Source organism: Antrostomus carolinensis, unplaced genomic scaffold (genome assembly GCF_000700745.2).
Source record: "Antrostomus carolinensis isolate BGI_N321 unplaced genomic scaffold, ASM70074v2 scaffold39670, whole genome shotgun sequence".
NCBI classification, from domain to species: Eukaryota; Metazoa; Chordata; class Aves; order Caprimulgiformes; family Caprimulgidae; genus Antrostomus; species Antrostomus carolinensis.
The window spans coordinates 18,479-42,050 of record NW_010291330.1 but is presented as its reverse complement, the minus strand read 5'-3'; the positions used below and the strand labels follow the sequence as shown (position 1 = coordinate 42,050).

Here is a 23,572-nt window from a genome sequence, read left to right as displayed (position 1 = left end):
CTGCTGGGGTTGTGAGGAGCTGCCTTGGCCTCTCTCCCATCCGCTCGTGGGGTGAGGGACGGTGCAATGATTTACTGGTTCTTTTGTGCTGCCATGGCCATTGAAAAGAGTATTTTCCTCCTACCTATACTGGAAAGTGGAGTAATAGCTGCACTAATTTTAGCTTGCTCAGGTGATGGTTGCTCACATCTTAGTGGCCTTCGATTAATAAATGCTGTATATCAAGGAAGCAAATAGACAAAGGTTACTTGCTAGTCTTGCATAAGCTGCATTGAAAAATAAATGCCTTAATAAAATGGTAGTAATTGGTGATACAATTCACCACCAGTGTCTTAATTGGAAGCTTCGCCTTGGTAACAGCTTTAGTTTAATGACTGCTTTATTCCTATTAGAGCAAGTAGAAGAGATTTTATTTATTGTGGACAAAATATTGCATGTTGAATGGACTTAGCTGAGAAACAGAGGAATGATATTGGCACCACTGTGGAAGGGAAGGATCTGCAGGTGCTCATGGGAGAGGCCACTGAAGTTAGATTAGCTGTAGCCTTAACAATGACAATGGGGAGTAAAAGTCAAACAGAGATGCAAATAGAGATGTTCCTGTTCAGCCTTCCTCCAGTGAGCTCTTATGTTGCTAGCCCAGCAGTCAGAAAGTGAGTTTGCATTTGCAGGTTGCCTTCCTGAATATGTAAAAGCAGTTTAAGTAGACTGCAAGTCTCTCTTGTTTTTGTTTTCAATCCTAGCATCCCCAGGGAGACATCAAGCCACCTGAGGCAGCTGCTACTGGGCCTTCTGCAGCGTAATCATAAGGACCGCATGGACTTCGGTAAGCACTCCTTCCAGTTTTAGTTCTGCTACCTGTCTGTGTCTTCTGTTGTGCCATGGCATTCCACAAACCTCTGTAGTTTTGGCTGGTGCAAGGAGAAGCATCCAGACACCTGGATTTCACCTGTACCTGGGTGATTGCATTATCTTGAGTTTTTTGGTATATATGTACTGGAAAGGTCAATGCTGATTCCAATACAGGTTTGTACACTCAGAGATTTAGCACACTTCAGCAAATGTTTCTTACTTGCATTCCCTCTCCTGGCTTCTGCTTTTATAGTCTCTCCAAAATTCTGTTGTGTTGTACACTACCAGGTGAAATGTCTGTCTTGTACATCCATGTTCTCTCTCTGCCGTAATTCTTTCCCAAAGCTGCAAGCTGCACCAATTTAATGAACAATTCAGTCAGTACCCTCCCTTTCTCAGGTTCTGCAGTGATCCGAGCAGGAGGCCATAGCTGCTTGCAGACCCTTCCCTCCTTCTCCAGGTTTCTGTGGAAGGATGCCTTGGTTCTCATCAGGGCTCAAGCTGGCAGTCTCCTGGCTCTCCCTGTGTCTCAGTCTCCTGACTTGGCTGGCATGAAGATTTCCCTTTTTCTGTTTTTTTTATGTCTTGATTGTTCTTACTTTAGAAGGAATTATTATGTGCCAGACAGTTCTGGGTTTGGCAGCTTCTTCTAGATGTGTCTAGCTGAGCCAAAAGGTCTGAAGAACCTCTAATGAAGCCATGCCCTAGAGAAAAGCAGGCAGAGGTGGAACCTTTCCTAGAGCCCCTGAAAGGACCAGGTCATCTAAAGGCAACTCTCTTGTCTTTTAGTCTTTCACCCCACCTCTCCTTTCCCCTTGGGTAAAGATAGCCCAGACCTGTCCCGAATAAAAATCGGGATCTGAATAGTCTCTTTCACCAAGGAAGTTGGTCCTGGTGGTGTGTCTCCTGTGAGTGCAGAGGAGAGCAGCAGGGAGCAGCTTTGTTTTGCTTCCATTGCCCACAGGTGCTGGTGGGATGGGTAAGGTTGCTCCTTAACTGCTGTGTTTGAATAAGGTTTGGTGCTGGGCAAGACTGTTAAAGTGGGTTTCCTGAAACAAGGCTGCGAGAGCCAAAGCCCATGGATTGGTGTTAGGTGTCAAGGTGAACAGTATCACAGCAAGTGATTTGATGCTTTTTGCCCAGGCATTACCTTTTTTCCTGAGAATAAAGCATGTTTGTATGTGTTTTCAGGGTATTGATCTTTAGTTAGTGCTGGGGTGAAAGGGTTTGCTATTTCTGTCTTTTGGGGGATTGGTTTTCTGTCGGTTTTTGTTGCTTATCTGCTCAGGTGGATTGTTTCCGGCTGGGCAGCATATGCTAGAGGATGAAGAGAAATTGTTTTGCAGCCTCTGTTATTTTTTTGGATTAGAGATACTGGGAAAGCCTTTCTGGGGACAGTGTAACCTGGATGAAGCAAACGTGTGGATTAACTGAGGCTGATCATAATTATCCAGTGCTGAATGTAAAGGACTGGTTACTAGGGTGCAGAAGGGAGGAGGGGGGGAAAAAAGCTTTTCAAAAGGGAGTTGTTGCAGCTACTGACAGACTGACTTGGATATAAGCACCTCTCAGTATCATTCCCTGCAGATCTTCTATCTGGGAGGTGAATCTTTACCTTTTCTATCATGCTACTGTGCATTTCAAAAGAAAATATCTTTGAGGTTCCTGTTTCTCTGCTGTCAAAAATTGAGTCTGGTAAACCTTTTTAGCCCCCCATATGCTGTTTTGATACCTCTTGGGAGTAGACTGCATGAATCAGTGTCTAACACTTGGAAATTTGAGATAATATACTTTGATTTCACACAGGAAAACAGTTACAGCACATCTTGCTGCACTGAAATTGTTGCCTGCCCTTAATCACATGTGGGATCATTTTCTCTACAAATTGGCATGTCCTTGTAAGATCTAATTGTTTTTCAGGGGGAGTTGTGAATGTATTCTATACAGAAGCCTATATTTGAGATGTTCCCTGTGCTTGATAGAAGGCAGATCTCAATGGTTTTCTGGCATCCCATGTATTAAAATGTCTCCTGTTGATTGAAACGAAAGCAAGCACCAGAGCCATGACATACTTAGAGCAATACACTTCTTCAGCATCCAGTTGCATTCTTGGTCTGATCCACCCCTGCCTCCTCTCCTCTGACTCTTCACAAATCTGCTGAAGCATCTGAGCTTCCTCCCTACCACTGGCACAACTGTTTTCCTTTCTTTGCTGTCTGCTGGTGCTAGTGTTTTCCTGAGGGCTTGGAAGTGCTCTGACCTACACCTGCTGAAAGAACCCTTCTTCCTTAAGAGTGTCAGCTCAGGAGACCTCTAAATTATGCCCCTTGCCAAAAGAGTAGCAATACTTGAAATGAGAGCACTTCCTGGTGCCCAACTATTGTTGTGTTTTCAGCTGCTGTCTGTGGCCAGCTGCACACAAACTGTTAATGCCCTGCAGCTCCAGATCCCATCTGAAGCAGATCTGCCCCTTCCTTTAGAGAGCTCCCAGCAGATGGGTGCTTCGTCCTGCTACTGGCAAGTTAACCACAGGCTGCTCTCTTCACCAACACAATTTATAAAAGGTCTACTTTGGTTGAATGTCAGTGCCTTTATTCACTGTGTCTTTACCATCCCGCACTCTTTAAGGTGAAGATCTGTGCATGCTGCTGGGTCAGGGGTGATTCCTGAGCCACTGTGTCCAGAGGAGCAGGGTGTCCTACTGCTCCTTGTTCCCTGGGGCTCTCTGTAGTCTACCTGGAGATGTGTGCAGTGCCCTCTGCAGAGCTCCCCCAGAGTTTAGTTGATTCACACAACAGCAACATGTAAGCTTGAAACTTCATTTACTTGTTGTGTGTTCAGCTGTTCTTCTATCAGGAACTGATGGTCTTCGCAATCTCAAGATTATCTAGAGGAAAGCCAGGAGGATTTCAAGTTGTTGCTGATGATTACAAGCAGAGTTGTTTAAATTTTGCTTTGCTAGCACAACTAATAAGCAGTTTGGAGGTGGGAGAGGGAAAAGTGAAAGAAATCATCATTTCCACTCCCTCAGTTGAATCAACTCAGCTGAAGAAGAAGCAGGAAACTCCAGTGGCTGAGCAGCTCCCATCATGATAGAGATGTTCTCCATCCACAGCAGATCTAATCTGTGAGGTTCCAGCTTTCCCTGCCAGAGATTTCCATCACTTCTGTTGGTGCACGCTGGTTGCAGGACCCTGGCACAGCATTTGCAGGAGGAGCTAGGGAGGGAGGGATTGTTTAAGCTTAAAAAGCAGACAAACAAAAAACCCAGTTGCTACTTTCTGGAAAGCTCACTGGCCAAAGGGGAGCTGTTTACAGCAAGCAGAAGTTTGTAAACCTTGGGTGTTGCAACAGGAAATCCGTGCTGGGAAAACAAGTTGAGCTGCCTGCAGTTAGCCAAATAATCAGTGTTGATCCGTGACTAACCTCCTGAAAGGCTGAGTTGCTGATTGTGATAGGAGAGGACTCTGGCATGGAGCTGGAGTGGATCAGAGACACAGGAGTCAGGAGGGGTGGCTACTTGTGAGAATGGGCAAACATGTAGAGGGTTTCCAGCAAGCCAGGACAGAAGCTTTTCTTGGCCTGGATCTGTGGAATATCCTCCTGTAATGAGTGAAGAAAGCAGCAGTTGTGTCTGGTGTGAAAGGGAGGGAGTTCTGGGCTGTAGTTCTGTGGTGGCCCTTTAGAAAATGCATTTCTGCCTTCAGTGCAGAATGGGCTTGGGTCTGTGAGTGATGGAAGATCACTCAGTAGGAGTCCTTTTGTCCATCATTCCTCTTCTGTGGAATGAGTGGCAGCGCAAGGTGATAAATAGAGTTCCCCTGGATCCCTACAATTAAGGTGACTTACCATCCTGATCAGCCAGGGACTTTGTCTTTCAGTGCTGCTTTGCGCCTTAGGATTTCTCTCTTCTTGCTGATAGGAGCTTTGGATGCACATACACAGACATGGCCATGCCAGGTCTCGATGTAGTCACATTATCTGGCCCTCAATAACTGATTGCTGTCCCTACAAGTGTAAGAGCTTTTGCAAGACAGAGGAGCATTAGCAATTAATTTAGTGTATTCTCCCTGGCAGCCCAGGGTTGTAGCTTGCAGCAAAACCTTACTAAGTTCTTCAGTGCCCTGGGGAGAAGGAAAATCTGTTAGTACTGGTGGTGAGTCCCGAGGTACAAACCCTCATGTCCTTTGGCAAAGATTTTTTTCCTTCTCTTTCTTCCTTCATGTAACTGCCTCAGCTGATTTCCCTTTTCTGTGCCCCGCAGTTGATTTTGCAGAGATGGCTGGTGGCAGGGGAGCCACTCATTTTTTGTTGTGTTTTTTCATACTTACATAGCAATTCTTGGATCCAAATAACTTCCCATCCTTTTTTTATGAGTAGGTCCTGCATCCAGTCCCCAGTCTGCATTGGTGACCACTACTATAATCAACCACAGTCAGTCAACTTCCATGGTTGACTAGATTGCATGGAAAAACCACTGTAAAATACTGTAACTTGATATGCTGTAACTGCTCTGTAAACTTCTTACAGTCATTTCCTTTAACTGAGTCCTCGTTCTTGATTTGTTTTCAGATGAATTTTTCCATCACCCGTTCTTGGATGCAAGTGCCTCTATGAAAAAATGTAAGTGTTACATTTTTTATTATAACTCTTTGAACTGTGACATGACTTCCTTTGCTGCTAGTTCAAAAAGAAAGAAAAAGATTGCTTTATGTTTTCTTGTTTATTTAGGCAGAGATTCAGCAGTTGTTACTGTGTCATGTCCAGATTTTTATATCAAAATGTATTTAATTTTGCTGAGCTATCTTCAAAGAGATGATTAGGTGGCTATTTAGAAACCTAAAGTAGAAGTAAATGTATCTTTGAAATGTATTCATTTGTATGAAGTACTCAGCCGGGGGGGGATGCTTGTAGGTAAACAGGACTGTGCAGCATCACCTTGCTTTTCATCCACACCTCTAGGACAATGCAGGTTAGTGAATGGTGGAAACTGGCACTCTTGTCCCTGCTTGCCAGGTGGTGCCTTAGGTTGGATGTGCCAAATGGCAGGCTCCGGATACCAAATCTTCTTTCAGCATTTACCTCCAAATTCTCGATAAATCTTGTTTTAGAGGGATCCAGTTTGGGTGTTCTGTGAGAACTGGCCAAATCAAAGACAGATTTCCTTGGAAAATTCTTTCTTTCCTCTTTTGATTCAAAACTTTTGAAAATTTCCAACCACATGTACTATGATGCAGAGGTTTGTTTTCAGTGGAAAACAATTCAGAACTGCTTCTAGTGTACGGCATATAATAGTCCTGTGACCAAGAGACTTGGTTTAGTGGATTTGTGTATAATTGTCATCTTCTGGAAGGATCCTCCTGAGTAAGTAATAGAGCCAAGATTTTCTTCAGTGACTGTTTTGGGGTGCCCAGTGCAAAGGCTGGAAGTTTCAAAGGAAGCATGTCCAATGCTTTCTGAACACAGAGCCCCTCTTGGATCTATGTCATGGATGAACGCCCCTTTTCTGGTGTCCACGTCACTCCTGACAGTCTCCTGCTTCCAGAGCAGGACTTCTCAGTTGTTCCTGATACAGATTTTAACTGTGTACTTAGGTGACCATCCTGCGGGCAGGAAAAGACGCTTCTGGTTTAGGAGAGCTTGCAAGCGAGCCAGGCCCCTGACTCCATCTGCACCAGCAAGATGTGGGGCAAGTCCTGTAAAACAGGAGTGCTCTGCAGGCAGGAAAGGACCTTGCCTGTGCAGGACTGCTCCTCAGCCAGCTCAGCTCTCAGCGCCTGCTATACCACTGCCATGTGGGAAAAACCCTTCAAAGTCCGATCCCCCTGTGGGCAGAGGACTCCCTCGGCATGTTCTTGCATGCCCACCAGCTCATCTCCTACCTCCAGCAGTTCCATTGCTTCATTGGCCAGGGGAACAGAAAACCCCCTGCAAACCACCCTGCAGTCAGAGGGTTCTCCTGACTTGGCCTCAGTTTCCAACTTGTGCACATTTGCTGTGCAGAAACCAGAGGCACCGTTGTGAGCAGGGGACTGTAGCTCAGCCTTTGCCCCCAGCTGCACCAAAATTAACGGTGTGGGGTCAAGGTGCAATAAAAAAGACACCTTTACTGGCAAGTAAGGACTATCTGAACTCCAGACCTCTCTGCTGCCCTGCTGGTCCCTACTTCCGGGCATATGTCCACAGCCTGGAGTCCTCTCCAGGCAGGAGAGACCACTACTGGTTTTGAAGGGAGAAATATCTCCCCATTGCTGGAGGCCTTCAAGTTATTGTGAACTGGTAGAAGTCTGCTTCTGGAGAAGATGGGTTTTGTAGTCTGCTGTGGAGGTCTCTGCTGCTGCCTGGGCAGTGATGGATGAAGGCCTCTGGGAAGTGCAGTGAAGAGCCTGGATGAGAAAGGCTGCCTGTGGGAATGTTGGTCCTTTTGATATCTGAAAAGGTGAGAGAAGAGCCAGTGTGTCAGCAAAGGTTTGGGTTATGGTGATCTCAATAAGAACAAACTCATGTGAGATGTATGGGATGCTGCTTAACATGGTGGCATGCTTAATTGCACAGTTTTAGTGGAAGTAGATGACTTAGCAAGGTTGTAGTTTCTCAGGGGCTGGCTCCCCTGGCTTTGTGTGCAGAACTAAGACGAGTCCAAAAGTTTGTTGTGCTACTTCATCTCAACATGTATCTCAGCATCATGAGTGTAGGAGGTATCAAAGAGAAGTGATAGGACTGCATCTGAATCATAATGGTCACGCTCAAACTGAATTAGAGTCTTCAGGCTTGCATTGAACAATTTAGGAAGGAACAGTGTGCCCTTATGGTTTTGGGTTTTTTTCTCCCTGAGAGCTGATAATTGGGCTACCACTGACTTGGGTGGAAGCAGGACTAGGTCATTCACATTTGATTATTCAAGTTTCTCTTAGGAGAGTTTGGATGATCTGTACCAGCGTCTGTGTGTGGGAGTTGAAGCTGTTGAGTGGTCAATGCACAGAGACCCCAGCTGAGCTCAGGGATCCACTGTGCAGGTTTTGCCTGAAGGACCTTCCAGTTCAGATGCACCTGCACTGCAATGCAGGTAACTGCATCCATTTAGGTCCCAAACTAATTTTAACAAGGGCTGCTTCCTTTCCTTTCCTTATGAGAAAGTTTTGCAGTCTGAGCAGTGTGTGGTGACCTCTGTAACCCTGCAGGCAGATCTGCCCTCAGGTGGTGGGAGCAGAAGAGAGCTGTCACCAATGTGCAGAGCCAAGCACAGCACCTGGGTTCCTGAACTCCATCAAGGCTGGCCCAGAGCTGCTCAAAACACAATGACTAAAAATAAATTCAGAGCCATCAGCTGTTTGTTCTGTGTGGGTACGTGTTAGTGCACCATCTCTTGGAATTATACAGAATTTTTTTAATATAACATAATTTTGGAATTCTGGAAAATTGAGAGAATCCTCAAATATGGATAATTCTCTAAGTAGATAATTTTGAAGTTGTCAAGGGGGGAGTGCTTTCATTTAAATAAATTTGCATGTTTTTCAAGACACTTCAGCCAAATCAACATTTCTGTCAAAAATCTTTACCTACGACATTTCTGACAAGCTCATCCTCTCCACTGTGGTTCCAAGGGATGGTTGTTCTTGTGTCCCTTCTCCCATCTCGCTCCTTTAGTGAAGCAAGGACCTAAATCTGCTGCCACACAGGGTGTACCACAAAGCTCTGTTTGCCACAGGCTTCAGCCTGGAGAGTGGGTTCAGAGCCTTGGGCTTTAACTAAACTGTGTACTTTTCTTTTTGTTTGTTTATTTATATTTTATTTTATATTGTGGGGTTTGTACCTGTGACTAAGCATGTACTCTAGATGTGTAAAAAATTATTAATAAAGCTTTTAAAATACCATGTCTAGTCAGAACGTTGTCTGTCTGTAGCCAGGTCTGATCAGCATATGGTATGGGGCAGTGTGTTACAATAATAATGCATGAGAAGGCATAATTAGACGCTTGTGCAAGTCTTCTCTCAGTAAACACATTGTAATTGGTACCTGTGCAGGATATTTTGGAGGTTTTTTACTCCTGCCTTTAATGAATGGTAAGCTGGTACCTCCTTTAGTTTGAGTTAAGAGGGCATGAAACAGAGCGGTTACGCTTCAGAAGTGTACGAGAGTGTCTGTCAGGCTTAACTCGACTTTTACCATCTTTATAATCTTATTGTACATGAAATACTCAAATAAAAACTAGCAAAAAATCACCGTGACTTCTTCATGTAAAAGATTTCAATGGTGCAAGCTTTTTAACTCAAAGAAGCAGCTTATTCTTTGGGCAAGTCCTTTCAGTTTTTGCACTCAAACTATTATTGCCTTTTCAGAGACTGCAGTTAAATAACTTTTTGATGACTGGTTTTAACTGAATCCAGATAATCACAAAAATGTCTCTCTAGTGTGTGTAAAACTCAATTTCCAAACAATGCTTTATATAAAATCTTGAGGCTTGGATATTTTTAGGACAACCTAGTAGGATGATTTGTCAGCAGTGATTTTTGCAGATATAGAATCCAGTATCAAAATCCACACAGCTGGAGCAGAGGCTTGTCTTTACGGCTCCCAGCTCTCCCATTTTGAAACCGGTTGGTGGTGGTTATGCAACGTACACGATGACTGTTTTGTTGCTGGAACAAGTTGGAGAGGACAATTATGAAAACAGACTTATTTACATTACAATTACAATCCAGCAATTTTTGGATTTGGGTGGGGGCCTACAATTCATGTTAACATTGACCACATTCAGACTTGAGCTGAAAACATGATGAGCCAAAGTGTTTGCACCCTTTTTAATTTTAAGCTGGGAGTGCCTGGGTGTGTAAAGGAGATGGAAGCAAGCGTCTTTCTTTCAAGCTGTTCTACATGGCTGACGCTGAAAAATGCACCAACAGGGATATGTTGGTCAGAGAGGGATTGTCAGAGCTAAACCTCATGGTTCTACATGCACGATAGTCTGGTTTTAGTGTCAGGGCACAGCATTACAATGTGAATTTGGGGAGTTTGCAGGGTTTTAAATAAGAACACGATGAACAGAGGCTGTATCTAAAGATGTACTTCATGCAATAGGGTTTTAACTTGAGTTTCAGATGATAGTGGCAAAGTCTGCCTGCTTGTCTTCCTTCCTAGATTAATGGAAAGCTGTCCAAAGCAAATAGACAAAAATAGAAAAGTCTCAATTGCAGCCAGGTTTTAATCAATAATAAACACAGAACCAAAATAGAGCAGGGAGGACATTGGGAGAGAACTGAAATGACTCTAACAAAAATACTAATTCCAGTGAAAATGAACGGTGATGCAAGTCTTGCAGCAGGCACGTGTGGATACAGTTCAGAAATCACGTACCTCTTCTTAAAAACACCTTCCATACTAGGAAAGTTTGTCTGTACAAAGGTGAATTGTTCTGTAACGGTTGGCAGGATAAAAATGGCAAGAGGCTTTTTTTCCCCCTACTCTCAGATTTCTGGTATTAAATATATAGGGAAGGTAGTAGGGATTGCTCTGCAGGCGCTGTGGGAAGATCATGGAGATCAAAGGCAGTGGGGTATAGGCAGGACAGAGCTCTCCATTTTACAGGCAAGTTCTCAGACCTCTCTGTGCGCTCCCTGAGCGTGGGGAGTGGGAACCAGCTGTACTGAAAGAGCACATGGTGTGCGGGCAGTGGAGGTCTCTGTGCCAAGGCCAACCTCCCAGAATACCCATCATCAGGCTACCATGGTCCCCCTTCCTTTACCAGAGCCAGGGCAGTGTGTTTGAACAGCACAGTCCATCGAGGGCACAAAATCAAGTGTAGAATAGATGCAGAGGCTAAGAAAGTAATAATTCCAAAGCTCTGTGAGAGGCTTATTTCATTATGGACCTAACCCTGAAGGTGCTGGCAGAATGAGTGCAGCCAGTATGACCTGATACAGAGGGGAAGGTATCTGCATGTGAGAGTGTCACTGCACACCAACCCCACGCAGCCATCCCACTGTGACTTCCTGTTGCACAAGCCTGGGACTCTGCTGCATCCATCTCTGTTTGCAGTATGACTTAACCCCTTTAGAAAAACATTCATGTTTTGTTAATGTTAGCAAAGGGTGGAGGAGATCACTGTGACCCTGGTTAAACTGTTACACTGGTTGATTGCTTGTGTTAAAATCTATATTTTAAGTCTGCACTTCTCTGGCTTCATTTTCCTTTTGTTGGATCTTGTTACATCTCTGTCAGACTGAGGAATTCAGCATCTAAGTGATTGGTCTCTGTGCTAGGAGACACTGGTCCAGTCATCCTTTACCTTTCTTTGATAGGCTACATGGAAAGACTTCTTAAAGCCTTGTATTAAAAGGCATATTTTCCCACTCTTTTATCATTAGAACACTGTTTCAACAGTTAATTGCAGACATGTACTTTTATTTTTTTATCTGGTTGAACAGAGTAAGTACTTTGTAGTATCTAATGGGATTAATGACAGAGGTAGTTGTACTTCAAACAGAAGCATTCTTCTTCTAGGTGTTATTAACCCTCCTCATATTAAGTAGAGAGTCATTAGCACAGATCCTGTAAAGGCAGAAATCTGATACAAGGTGCTAACTCTCTGCCACCACAAAGGAAGAGAAGCAAAGCAAAGTATTCCTGTCCTCATGGAAGCATTGCCTCTGGTCTCCACCTGAAGTCATTCAAATACTAAAATGGTTGCAGAGTGGAATCTGACTTCAGGCTGCCTTGAAATGGGGATGTTGTGACTCTTCTGCAACTTCTGCACTGTTCAGTCTTGTGCAGGTGAACTGGGGAATCTGAACCACTAAATACTTCAAAGTCTGTTGAAAAGCCAGTGTTACCTTTGACTCGTCTCCCTCCTTGGCTGAGCTGAGCTCTTATAAGTTATTTACTGAACCTCACTTGCATAAGTCATTGGAGTTAAATCATAGAATCATAGAATGGTTTGGATTGGAAGGGACCTTAAAGATCATCTAGTTCCAATCCCCCTGCCATGAGCAGGGACACCTTCCACTAGACCAGGTTGCTCAAAGCCTCATCCAGCCTGGCCTTAAACACTTCCAGGGAGGGGGCATCCACAACTTCCTTGGGCAACCTGCTCCAGTGTCTGAGCACCCTCACAGTGAAGAACTTCTTCCTAATATCTAATCTAAACCTCCCCTCCTTCAGTTTAAACCCATTTCCCCTTGTTTTGTCATTAGTTGTCCTTAGGAAAAGTCCTTCCCCAGCTTTCTTGTAGACCCCCTTCAGGTATTGGATATATATTCAGGTATTGGAATATATATTTTTTTTCTCCTGTGATGCCTTAGTTGTCTTTTCTGCCTGAAAGTCAATGCTAACTAGTCCTTTCAGTCTGAGCTTTACGCCTCTGAGGCTTTCAAAAGCCACTACAACAATGAAGAGAATAAAATGGGCGGTTCTGATATTGAACAATAAAACATAAAAGAAAGGTATGTGAGAACAGCCAGTGCTGGGGAACAATTTCTGTACAAAGAGATTAAGTAAGCAAAACCACTTTAACTTGCAGAAGTGGCCGAGTGAGAACGTGTTGAATTGTAGGAAGCAGTGAACTATTTCCTTGTGGAATGTTTAATTTTGGGGGGGGGGTTTTGTTGGGTTTTTTGGGGATTTTTTTAATAGCATGTGGCCTGGGATGCCCGAGTGACTGTTTGGGCAGAAAGCACATAGGGCTTGAGTAGGCATGTGTTTAACTTAACGCAGACCTCCCACCGTCTGATGTGTGTGTGCTAAGCCACAAGGTCTGATGAAGAAGAAACTGTAAGGGTATGGTCTAACATCTAACCTCTGCCACTGACGTGAGTAACTCAGTCCACTTTCCTGTTTATCTTTCCCTTCGTTTACAAAGATGCTTTGGAGGCTCTTTAAGGCAGGAACCATCTTGCTACTTGTGTAGGTCAGCTGTTGAGCAGACAGCTTGGTTCTGAGACCTTCCAGCCCAGGAGCTCTAACTGTGAAATAGCACGTGGAGGAGTGGATGGATGTGAATCGTATAACTGAATAGAATGCTAATTTTTCTTTTGTTCTCCTTTAATTGGCCGCAACTGATAAATGAGATACATGATGGTACATGAGATAAACCTCATGGGAAAAGATTTAAAAGACCTCTTATTATTGATTAATCTTAGTTTTGTCTTTGGTTGTTTTTAGCTGCTTCCGTGCCAATGCCTTCTTACCCCAGTTCAGGCTCTGGTAGTTCCTCCAGCAGCTCTTCTACTTCCCACCTGGCATCACCTCCTGTAAGTACAGCCCAGATGTACTGCTTGTGTTAATGGTCTCCCTTCTTACTTCTCAGAAACAAGGTCTCTGCTTTTACTGTCAGCTGGTGCAAGACACTGAATGTTTTAATTCAGCCTGAGATTGGTTCAGTGTCTTATCCAGTCTGTTTAGAATTTAGATACTGAAGGTTGTCTTTTTCTCCACAATAAATATTTCAGTTTGCTATTCCTATTATATGAAAAGCCTCTATGAAAGAAGTTGGTATTAATGACACCAGCTTGTCTTGGCAGAGGTGGAAAACTCCTTGGAACCAAAAAACGGTCACTAATTCAGGGTATAGCACTGCTTTCTCGGCTGCAAGTTCTCTGTTTTCAAGCAAAGTCTCTGCAGCTTGACAGCATATCCTCCCTCCTTTCTAAGATAACCCTCCTTCTTCCTGACCAGCATTCCCAGGTGCCACAGAGGGACATTCAGCAAAGCTGTTTGCTCAAACCAGACCTGCCACAGTCCGCTGGTCTTGTGAGAGATGATCTGAACTGATGGTTTTTCTCTCTGGCTACCTGAAATGATGAAAACTTCTGGAGGGCAGAATATTAACTGACCAGTGAAATGACATTCCTCCAGCTTGCTGAACTGAAAGCTTGTTTTTGGAGGCTCTTGCTGAAAGCTGCCTTTTGACTTTGAACTCAGGAATGCTGGTGGTGCAATGGGTAGGGGAAAGGAGGAGGACTGAATTTTTTCCTCCCTGGAATTGCTGCTTTTTTGCTTTGTTCTGTGAGTTTTGCTTGGGCCAAGGCTTCTCAGCCTCCTTCAAGGAGTGCCATAGCTGAATCTTTCTGTGTTTGTGGAAGAGATCGCATCTGCAGTGAGGACCTGGTGTGGGAAAGACTGAGAGGCACTACTGAAGTTGATGTAGGTGCTCATGATGTGGGCTGAACAGAGAGGAGAGGTCTGCTGTCCTCTGAATGTTGCCTGATTGTATCTCCAAAAGTTTCTTCCCCCCTGCAGCCTTAGGTAGAGGGTTTTTGGCGGAAGCCCTCCTGCCCGTAAAACTCCAGGAATGAGCAGATAGTGTGAAAAGCAGACTCTCTTCCCTGAGGTTTCCTGGTTTGGGAAGCTCAGGGATGGTGCAGACTCACTGCCAGACTCAGGGGCATCCCATGTTAGAAGTGTACTGTGCTGGTCCTGCTCTGCATTTTGAAGTTTGCTAATAGAGGTGCACTGGCTTGGCACATGAAAAATGCCATGTCTGCATGGCAGAGCTAGCAGGCTGGGTGGAAAAGAGACAACTTTGACAGCTGGAAAATTCCTTCTACTTGTGTGTACTGCATGTACAGTGAGAAGGAGTGCCCACTAGTGCAGCAGGAGAGTCTGAGGGGTGAACAATGGTCTTCACAGGGCACAAGCGAAAGCTTATTCAAACATTTCTCAGCCTCAGAATGCATTAGGATGAAGACTGTCTGTGATCTGCTCAGTCAGCAGTTCAGCTGTCTTAAAGCTTTCTGAAAGCATCCAGCCTCCTCCATCTGCTTGTAAAACACAAGGATTGTGGGGCTAGCTATTATTTGGCTGAAGGGAGAGGAAAAATGGGACTTTAGTGTCTGTCCTGCCTCTGATGGCTGTGAAGTGCTCGTCTATTCAATGCTTAGTCTCCTTCAGACTTTTCTCTAGCTCCTTATCAGCACTACAGCAAAACAGGGTTGTCCCAAAAGTGCGCAGACACTTATGTACATGTTCCCAAGTGCTGCTTATTGTAAAAGCATGAGTAATGTTTAAAAACAAATTAAAAAAAGATTATCTTAAAGAACAACCAAAAACATCTCTGAAGGCTCATCTCTGTTTTGGAGCTGCACTATGCATAGTTGATGCATAGTTGATCCAGAAAGCCTTAGCAGAAGGATGCAATACCTCAAGTGAATTTTTCTTATCTGGGGAGCATCAGACATGCTGGTAGTATGTTTTGTGTAACAAAAGATGTGCTGCTCTGACATGGACATAAAAGGCTGTTCCTTTTCAGTAAACTAAACAGCTGCTTCTGGCAAACTATCAGCCCTGGTTTATCAGCAGAATGTTGTGTGTAGCCTTGTACAGCTCAGTTTAAAGGATGGAGCAGAATGATGAAGTAGCTGTGCTGAAGCCAGTGTTTGTTTTCTTCTCGAACTAGCAGTCCCTTGGAGAGATGCAGCAGCAGCTGCAGGAGAAGGCGCTGGCATCTCCTACCCAGGATTCCCCCGGCTTTCTGCATGGATCTAAGGACTCTGCTGGAAGCAGCAGTAAGAATTCGTCCTGTGACACAGATGACTTTGTTATGGTCCCGGCACAGTTCTCAAGTAAGCTGGTTTCTGGAAGTGCAGACGTTCTCAGCAGAGGGGGATGTGGGTGTTAAGGATAGTTACTGGAAAGTTTAAAGAGTGATTAAACCTGTCTGTTTAATAATGGGATGTTTTTGGTCTCAAGCTGGAAGAGACATCTGTCTTTCTGACTAGTTTCCTAGGATGTTTTGTAATTACCTTTAAAGATGGGATTTGAGAGTAAAGATTACTTGGAGATCTCAATAAGAGATTGAACCTTAAAATCCAACTGGAAAAGCAGATAAGCAGGCTCCCAGGGAAATGTCTTCCTGTCACAGAAGCCGTTCCCTTGTCATCCTGTTTTCAGTTTCACTCAGCATCACAGTCCAAGACAGGATTTCAGCTAGCAAGATGGATTTTGTACTTGAAAAAAAATCAAATGTTAAATGTTTCTTCAAACCTCTTGAATTTAATTTTGGCACCTCTCTGTGTTTATACTTTGATAAGAATTGATTTAAAGTATCTTGGCAAGTACATAGATGCCCAGGCCCCAGTTCAACCACGTGCCTAAGGATGTCCACACATGAGTCCTTAGTTAACCAGGAGAAGAATGTTGTTCAACCTTGATCATGTGTCTGATGCTTTGCTGAGTTGGAACTTGGTGATAAATGCTGTGATTCCTCCTTCCACAGTTGCACTACTTGTATTAAAACAGGAGTTTGGAGGGGTAGAACTGGAATCTGTGGAAGGTCTCTGCTGTGCAATCCTTATAATAAGGAAGAGCTCAGTGTTGTTTGTGTTTTTCCTGGGAACAGTGACAGGACCAGTATACACTTGTCTTGTGCCAGTCATATTTCCAGTGTTCAGATGTTCTGGCAAAGGCACAAACTCCCTGTATTGTGCTGCCAGCTCATTTGGCTGCCCTGGATTTTTGCCACTTAGGACATGGATGTTTCAAAGCTCTGTGTGCAACGTACACCACTGTCTTTTTGCAAAGCAGCTAATAGCTTGCACCAAGTGGGCATATACCTGTTGCCCCAAAAGATTCTGTCAGGTTTTGGTCCCTTTCAGCCTAAATTTTCCAAAACTTCAGAACATGATCAGCAGCATCCACGTCAGCTTCAGCCCACGTATATTTGGCAAAATGCAGACTTCAGAAGCAATTCAGCAGGCCTTGGAGGAGCAGGGAATTCTGCCCAACATCTCAGTTGCTCTGAATATATAAAGGTTTTTAAGAAAATTATATTGAATTAATATGTTTCTGTACTTCCTTGTTCCTCAGGTGATTTAGCTGCTGAGGCTGCAGGAGGGAAACCAATCCAAGACAGTCTGATGTATAGCGGGTAAGAGCACTAGGGCAACTGAAATTGTTTAGCCACTGGAGCATACTGTGCATTAGGGACTTTTGGGTTCTGGTGGATGGGAGGGAAGATATTGCTGAGTTAACTTTTGTTTCAGGGATGACTGTCACCTGCCTGGTTCTGACCATTTTCAGTTTGACCATCAGCATGTGGTGCCTGAATGCCAGAGTGGATGTGGGGCAGCATGACAGTCCCCAGGGCTTCTATGACTAAACTCAGCAGAGGGTGCTGGGCAGACACAGCCCTGTTGCTGTGCTTTGTAGAGAGGGAGCAGGGTTGGTTCCCAAGCTCTGACAGCTATATTCTTTCTATTACTCTTCAGGAGTTCTCTGGTGACTTCAGCAGGCTTGGAAAGCCAGGGAAGAACACCATCTCCTTCACCCCCATATAGCAGTTCTCCTAGCCCGTCCAGGTAAGGAAGACTGTTCAGTGGTGACTATGCAACATTGATTAATTAAGCACCCATTGACTTCTAGGAGGGGATTTTACAGATGTTGGTGTGCTGGGCAAGATCCACATGTCCTCTTTAATCAAAGAGTAATAAGAAACACCCAGGAGAAACTCCCCAGCCTCAGGCACTGATCAGTCCCAACTGCAGAGCCTGTCTCTCCCTGTTCTGGCCCTCAGGAGGGGCTAGGAGAGAATGCAGTAGAGCTGGAATTAACTTTGTTCCCTGGGGGGACAGGGATTACTTTCAAGCAAGAAAGTAAATGTACTCCACAGGCGTGTATGTGCTACTCATCCCCTCTCTGCTCAGCCTGCAGAGGTGGTGCACGTTGCCACTAAAGACCCTTGTTTCTAAATTCGTGCTGTGAATTAAATCACGACACTCCAGCCAAGGCTGAAACTATTATGGGCTTGAATTACTGGGCAAGGGATAGGAGGGCAAGTGTGGAGGAGTGTTGCTCTTCTCTCCTTGCTGATGAAGGACAGATCTGGACCTATTTAGTTGTTTGTAGTTTGCTTGACGCTCCGGACATCTGCTTTCATAAAGCAATGCTACTACATGAGCCCTGTTTGGAGTCACAGGTGTGTGCCCGCATGATCATAGGTTCAGTTCCAACTAAACCAGTTGCTATAAACTTAGCTTTAGCCTTAGAAATGTCATAGGTGACAGCTGCCCACACACAGACGTTAATGGGCTATAGAAGGTGATCTCAGTGACTCTAGAGCTTGAAGCTTTAGGATGCATGCTTAGCTTACAGGGAGCTGACACTGTTGCTTCCCATCTCATTCTTGCCTACTGAGGAAGAAGGGGAGCTTTCATCTTCTATTCTGTCAACCTGGCACCTGTCAAGGGAGGAGAATTGAAGGGGATTTCACACTGGGAGATGAATGACCCTGAAATCTTTAAGGCAGCAGTGTAGTCCCAGGCTATGTGTTGAACACACTCGTCACATAAACAGAGCCCAGAAAATGACAAAACGTAGCCTCAAAGCGTACAAATTTAAGGGAGAAAAATATAGCTCAAAGCCTTGCTGACGTGACCAGATTAATTGGCAAGCACGTACCACAGCGTGGAGTTTAATTGCATGAGGCTGCTTATGCCATCGCCTGCTAAGCTTTTTAACAGCTTATTCCTTAACTGATTCCTTTGCATTGTGGGGATCAGTATTAAAGGATTTCACCTTGTTTCTGGATGGCAATGAGTGGAAATTCATGGAAGTTGACTACAAATGCTGCCTACTTTTTACTGTTGACCTCTGTCTTCACCAAACTGGCCTCACCGTATTTTACTGGATCACAAGATGGCAAGTCAATGCCAGTGGCTATGATCTAAACACATTTCTGCTCTCGCTGTCTTTCCTACTCATTCCTAGCAGCTTCTGTGGAACAGATGCCAAAACCTCTAGTGCTACTTCCCACTTTTCTCTCTGCTTTGAAGAAACACTGAAAAGTTACTTCCTACCCTGTCCAGGCTGTGGAATAAGACATAAGTAATGAAAGATGGGAGCAGTCACTCCAAATCCAGAATGTAAAGCATGGTCTTTGATCTGTCCCTTGAAAGTGTTTTGAACTGGTGCAGCCAGGTATGCCCTCACCTTTAACCTGGGTTTGGTGCCCTTCACTGTGGATGTCCTGAGGCCTGTAGGGTCAGCACTTGGCTTCATGGTGCAGAGGACTCCTGATTCTCTCTCTTTGCTCACTCAGAAGCAGCAGATCTCTCTTTCCTGTGTGGCTCTAGGCTAGCAGGCAGTGCTGGATGCAGTCCAACTAGGACAGAAAGCAAAGGCTATTTTAGTGTCCAACAGTGGGTTTTCCTCAGGATGTCATGGTACACTTTAGAGCAGCGCTCCTTGTTCTTAACTAAATAAGAGGATAAGGACTAGGCAGAATTAAAATATGCTGACAGTTGAGGGGTTTTTTTTAAACACTTCCTTGTTGAAGATTCTTAAGTCTAACGAAAGGTACTTCCTTGGATGTATCCCACAGCAATGGATTTAATACCATTTTCAAAGAGCTTTTAATTGCTGCCAAGTAAACTTCCTGTCCCAGCTTTATCTCTTGATCTTTGCAAATTTATGGTCAATCGTAGTCTTTAAGGCTTGAAGCCAATTAGCAGGTTTACTATATGTCACCTCATTTGGATGCTTTCTTTTGCATCTTGCACCCTGTGGAGAAACCTGGCTCCTATAAAGACTTGTTATAACTTTTGGAGAGAGAGGGGTTCATTTAACCTGAGAACTTAGTTTCCTCCAAAGGATTTTGGCCAGATTGAATAGATAGTGTTTGAAATTTATGTTGAAAATTGGGATATGTATAAAGTTTGACATTAACCTTCAGATTTTTTTATTGAAGTTCTGTTCACTTTATGTCTGTCTGACTCTGTCTTACGCTGGTGGAAGGCAGAGACACCAAAGCCTCACCCTTCCACTGAGCAATCAGAAGCTTTGAATGCCTTTATTTTATGGCATGTCAATGAATAATCAAAGCTTTCATGCTGCATTTTAGAGACAGACATCAGATTAAAAGTCTATTCTGTTGGTGGAAGAAATAAAGAGGAATATATAGAACTTAAAAAATTAGTCGACATGTTGAGAGAGGAACAAAGAAATTGGAACCACATTTTGGTCTTTCAGCTTGATCAAAGATCTCTTTCAGTTATTTGGCTCTTTTATGATGGAGGAGTGTCTTCATGTGCACAGTGTGGAGATCTGCAGATACATTATTGCATGTCAGCTTTGTTCAACACTGTCACTGTAAATCACAGAGTACTGCTGACCTTCCCCAAAAAAGAAATTCTGATAATGGAGTGCTTTGCCAAATAAGACACAAACTTTTCTCTATTCCCCTATGCAGGCATTTACGTTCTTGCTGAATTAAATATCTCCTTTCATCTTATGTAAAACACTTCCACTTCAGGTGTTAGACAGGAAGAAGTGATGCTTCCTGCTTCTCAGAGGCAGACCCAGGCTTGTGTCCTTGATTGACAACAAGGAAGACTGCAGAAGCTTTCATTACCAATAAGATCTTTCTGTAACTGTGCAACATCTCTGCAATTGGTGTTGGCAGTTGTAAAGAGCATTGCCATGGCAATTAATCCTTGAATTCTGGAGCCTTTGGGAAAAGACTTTAGGCAGCTCCTTAGTTAAATGTGGTGTTTGCATGGTTTTGTATAGCATGGTTTGTGTATAGAGTGGTGTACAGACTGAAAGTAACAGGGGAAACTGTCACCTGGGGGAGCAGATATCAGACATGAGCTGATTAACCTGCTTGGATGGGACTAGAAAGAAGTCTGAAGTTTGCAGAATGGGCTTGTCCCATTTTGTGTGTGTGATATTCTAGCTGACCTTGATGGGTATATAGATACCAGTTCCTGTCCCCCAAATATATTCTCTCCTGAGTTGCCTTCTCCACCCTGTAGTTAACTTGCAAGTACTCTGATAACACCACAGCTTTGTATTCTCTTTGTGGTGTGCCGAGACTTTTGTGGAGATGCCATTGGTGCAGCAGTACCTCTACATGAATCACAAGTAGCACTTGGCAGCAAAATCTTTGCTGGTGTCCTTTGTGAGCCACGAGTGTTTAGCCCCTGTTCAATGATGTGGATCTGAGCTGTTGGAAACTAGGCCAGTTGTGGCTTGAAATAGTAGGGCTCCAGTTTTCCTGGAGGGAGTGGTGTGCTTGGGTTTTAACTGCAGTCTGTGGGTGGGAATTGTGCTGGAAGAAAGGTGCCTGTTTTCAGGAGATGTGTGGTGCCACTTCCCTTTGACATGACTTGGAACTAACTCCCAGTATAACCCCACAACCCAACAGCAGCCAAGGGGATGCTCCCTGTGTACGGTTGCTTTAGGAAGATAAAATCTCCAATTACCTGGCTGAGGGCACACCCCTTACCAGAGCCTTTCTTTGTGTGTCTCCTTTCAACAGCCGGCCAGGTCAGTTTTCTAGCAGCAAGTACGGACACTCTGTGCCCATTCCAGTCCCAACACAAATTCATAACTACCGGCGGATTGAGCAGAACCTGCAGTCTCCCAATCAATACGCTTCTCCCCGGTAAGTGCTGGGGCTGGGAGGAGGGAGTAACGTCAGCGCAGGGGTTCTTGTATTACAGCTTGGGGGTTGCAAAACAAACTGCTTTACAGTTTGTTCTCTGTACATCTAAGAATTTCCCCGTGTGATGGGCTCTCCCCCTTGCTGTAGGGAGCCAATGTGGTGTGTGTTATGTGGTAACATAGTTTTGGGATATTTTTGCAGCAGTGTTGAGATTTATTTGTTACCACGTACTGTAAATTTTGTCTGTGTGCGTGTCTATGAGACAGCTCCCATCAACTTTCAGTGCAGGCTGAGCCCCTTTGAGTCTGACAGCTTTTCCCATGCCAGTTATGCGTTGAGTGTCCAAGCAGAGAGAACCATCCATCTGGCAGATGCCTTTATAAAAGGAAAAACTTGAGATAAACAACTAAAATGGATGGGGCTGCAAAAGCTACCTGACTTTACTTTAATTGGTTCCTGTAGCTAGTCACACCATAGATGATGTGTCTTACACGAGTTGCATATTAATCTGGTTATGCAGCAAAGACTGATCAAGTCATGAGCAATTTATGCCTGTGAGGCAGAGCATGCTTTCTGAAGGCTGTCAGGAAGACCTGGATGCCAGCCTTCAGCCATACAGCTGGCCTGAGTTCAGTGGGAATGCCTTGTACATCTGAGACACACTGGGCTTCTGTCTCTTCTTGCGTATAATTTCTCGTTCTTACAGATTTGAAATCTGGGTTGACTGCAGCCCAGGTCGTAAACTGGTTGGAAGGAGACTCATACAGGATCTTAAGGAGTTTGTACAGCAGAGGCATTCAAACAGAAGTGTCTATGAGGTGTCATGTCTTTTTTTGGATGAGTGGCTTTGGTATCTGGATTAGTTAAAGTTTAGATTTCAGAAGTAGGGTAATACCTATGTCAGCCTAAGTTTGGGCTTCAGCCAGCCTAATTCAGGATGAAGCTTATTCAGAGTGCACCCGGAAGCAGAGTAACAGCTTGTTGATATTAATCAGGGATTGGTAGAAAGATTATTTCATGCCAGTGTTATTTAATACTATTTTATGTTCACTTTTTTGAGTGTGTGGCAGGTTTTGTGGCAAGCTCCTTCCTGTTTCCTATGTGCCTTGTATTTTTTACAGCAAAACCTTGGGTCTTGTTAGTGTTGGAACTCACAAAAGAGTCCTGGTTGCCCATATGACGTGTGAAGTGAGAGCTCTGGAGAAAAGGTGCAGAGGATGCATCTAGGCACGCTCCTACCCCAGACCTGGTGACAGGCTGCTGAGTTGAGGTTCACAGCCTGCAGCTACCAGTTAGGGATCAAACTGACATGTTTTGCTCCTTTTAGTCATCACTGGGTAATGATGAGATTAGCATTGTCCTTGCAGAGGAACTCGAGGAATGGGCGAAGTCAGGTGATTCACACTCTGCTTTTAGCATCTTCTCAAAACCTCTGTCGTCAGTCATGACTTTTTTCTGACATATTTATCTCTCACCATCACTTCCTCTAATCAGCAAATTCGGTAGACACCCTTTAGGAATGGAAGGAGAAAACTTCATCAAGCATTTAGTATGTGATGCCACTTTTCCATCAGGTGTATCAAATAGGCCATTACAGCCAAGTGCCTCGTCATGTTTGCCAGGTCATTTGATTACAAACCATGACGTACACTCTTGTTTCTGAAAAATCAACCACTGTCGTCTGACTGGCTGGTGTGTGCCTGTGTAGCACAGCTTGTTTGTGGATAGATATGTTGCTGGTTGAGGTGGTAATTATGTGTGTGTACTTTTGGCCACATCACCTGTCCTGCTTGTCTGCTTGCTTGCTTATCCTATGTCTCGTAGGGTGGCATTTGACATTCCATATCTGTCATCAGCAGCAGTCAGCTGGTGGTTTTTTCTGCAAGTTCCAGGTAGATACTGTTCAGCCTTCTGGATGGCTCATGTTCTGGAGAGTTAAAAACATGGGAGAGCAATGCTTTCAGCCACTGAGCATCTAGGTATCTTTTCACCTTGGCAGATGTCCATTCCCTTTTTGTGTATTCATTGTGCTTCATGGCCAGGCACTTGATGAGCATTAGGCCTCTGAATCTGGAGCAACCTGAAGAGAAGTGATTTTTAGGTTAAAATTTTAAGGGCTTTCCTTTTTTCCAAGCATGTGAATATAGCATGGATTCATTTGTCTGAGAAATGCAGTAACATATTGAAAAGATGGGGACGGAGGGGTGGATCAAATTCTTATATCTCAACTATTGAAATAGATTTGTTTATTCATTTATTTTCTGAAACCTGGCATAAAGTAAAACACACACCGAGTAGTGTTGTTGAGTAGATGTAGTGACACTTCATCAGGATGACTTTGCCATG

General features: G+C 44.2%; 1 protein-coding gene across 1 annotated transcript in view; it reads left to right on the top strand.

The window, feature by feature from the left end:
• Positions 1-23,572, top strand: part of ULK1 (unc-51 like autophagy activating kinase 1) — a gene marked incomplete at its 5' end in the record, with an annotated part of 79,941 nt that overhangs the window by 39,511 nt on the left and 16,858 nt on the right. The window contains 7 exons of the mRNA XM_010175985.1: positions 744-826; positions 5,425-5,475; positions 13,009-13,097; positions 15,242-15,407; positions 16,651-16,711; positions 17,052-17,141; positions 21,101-21,226. Of these exons, the coding sequence (XP_010174287.2) occupies positions 744-826; positions 5,425-5,475; positions 13,009-13,097; positions 15,242-15,407; positions 16,651-16,711; positions 17,052-17,141; positions 21,101-21,226 (666 nt within the window). The remainder of the gene's footprint in view (positions 1-743; positions 827-5,424; positions 5,476-13,008; positions 13,098-15,241; positions 15,408-16,650; positions 16,712-17,051; positions 17,142-21,100; positions 21,227-23,572) is intronic.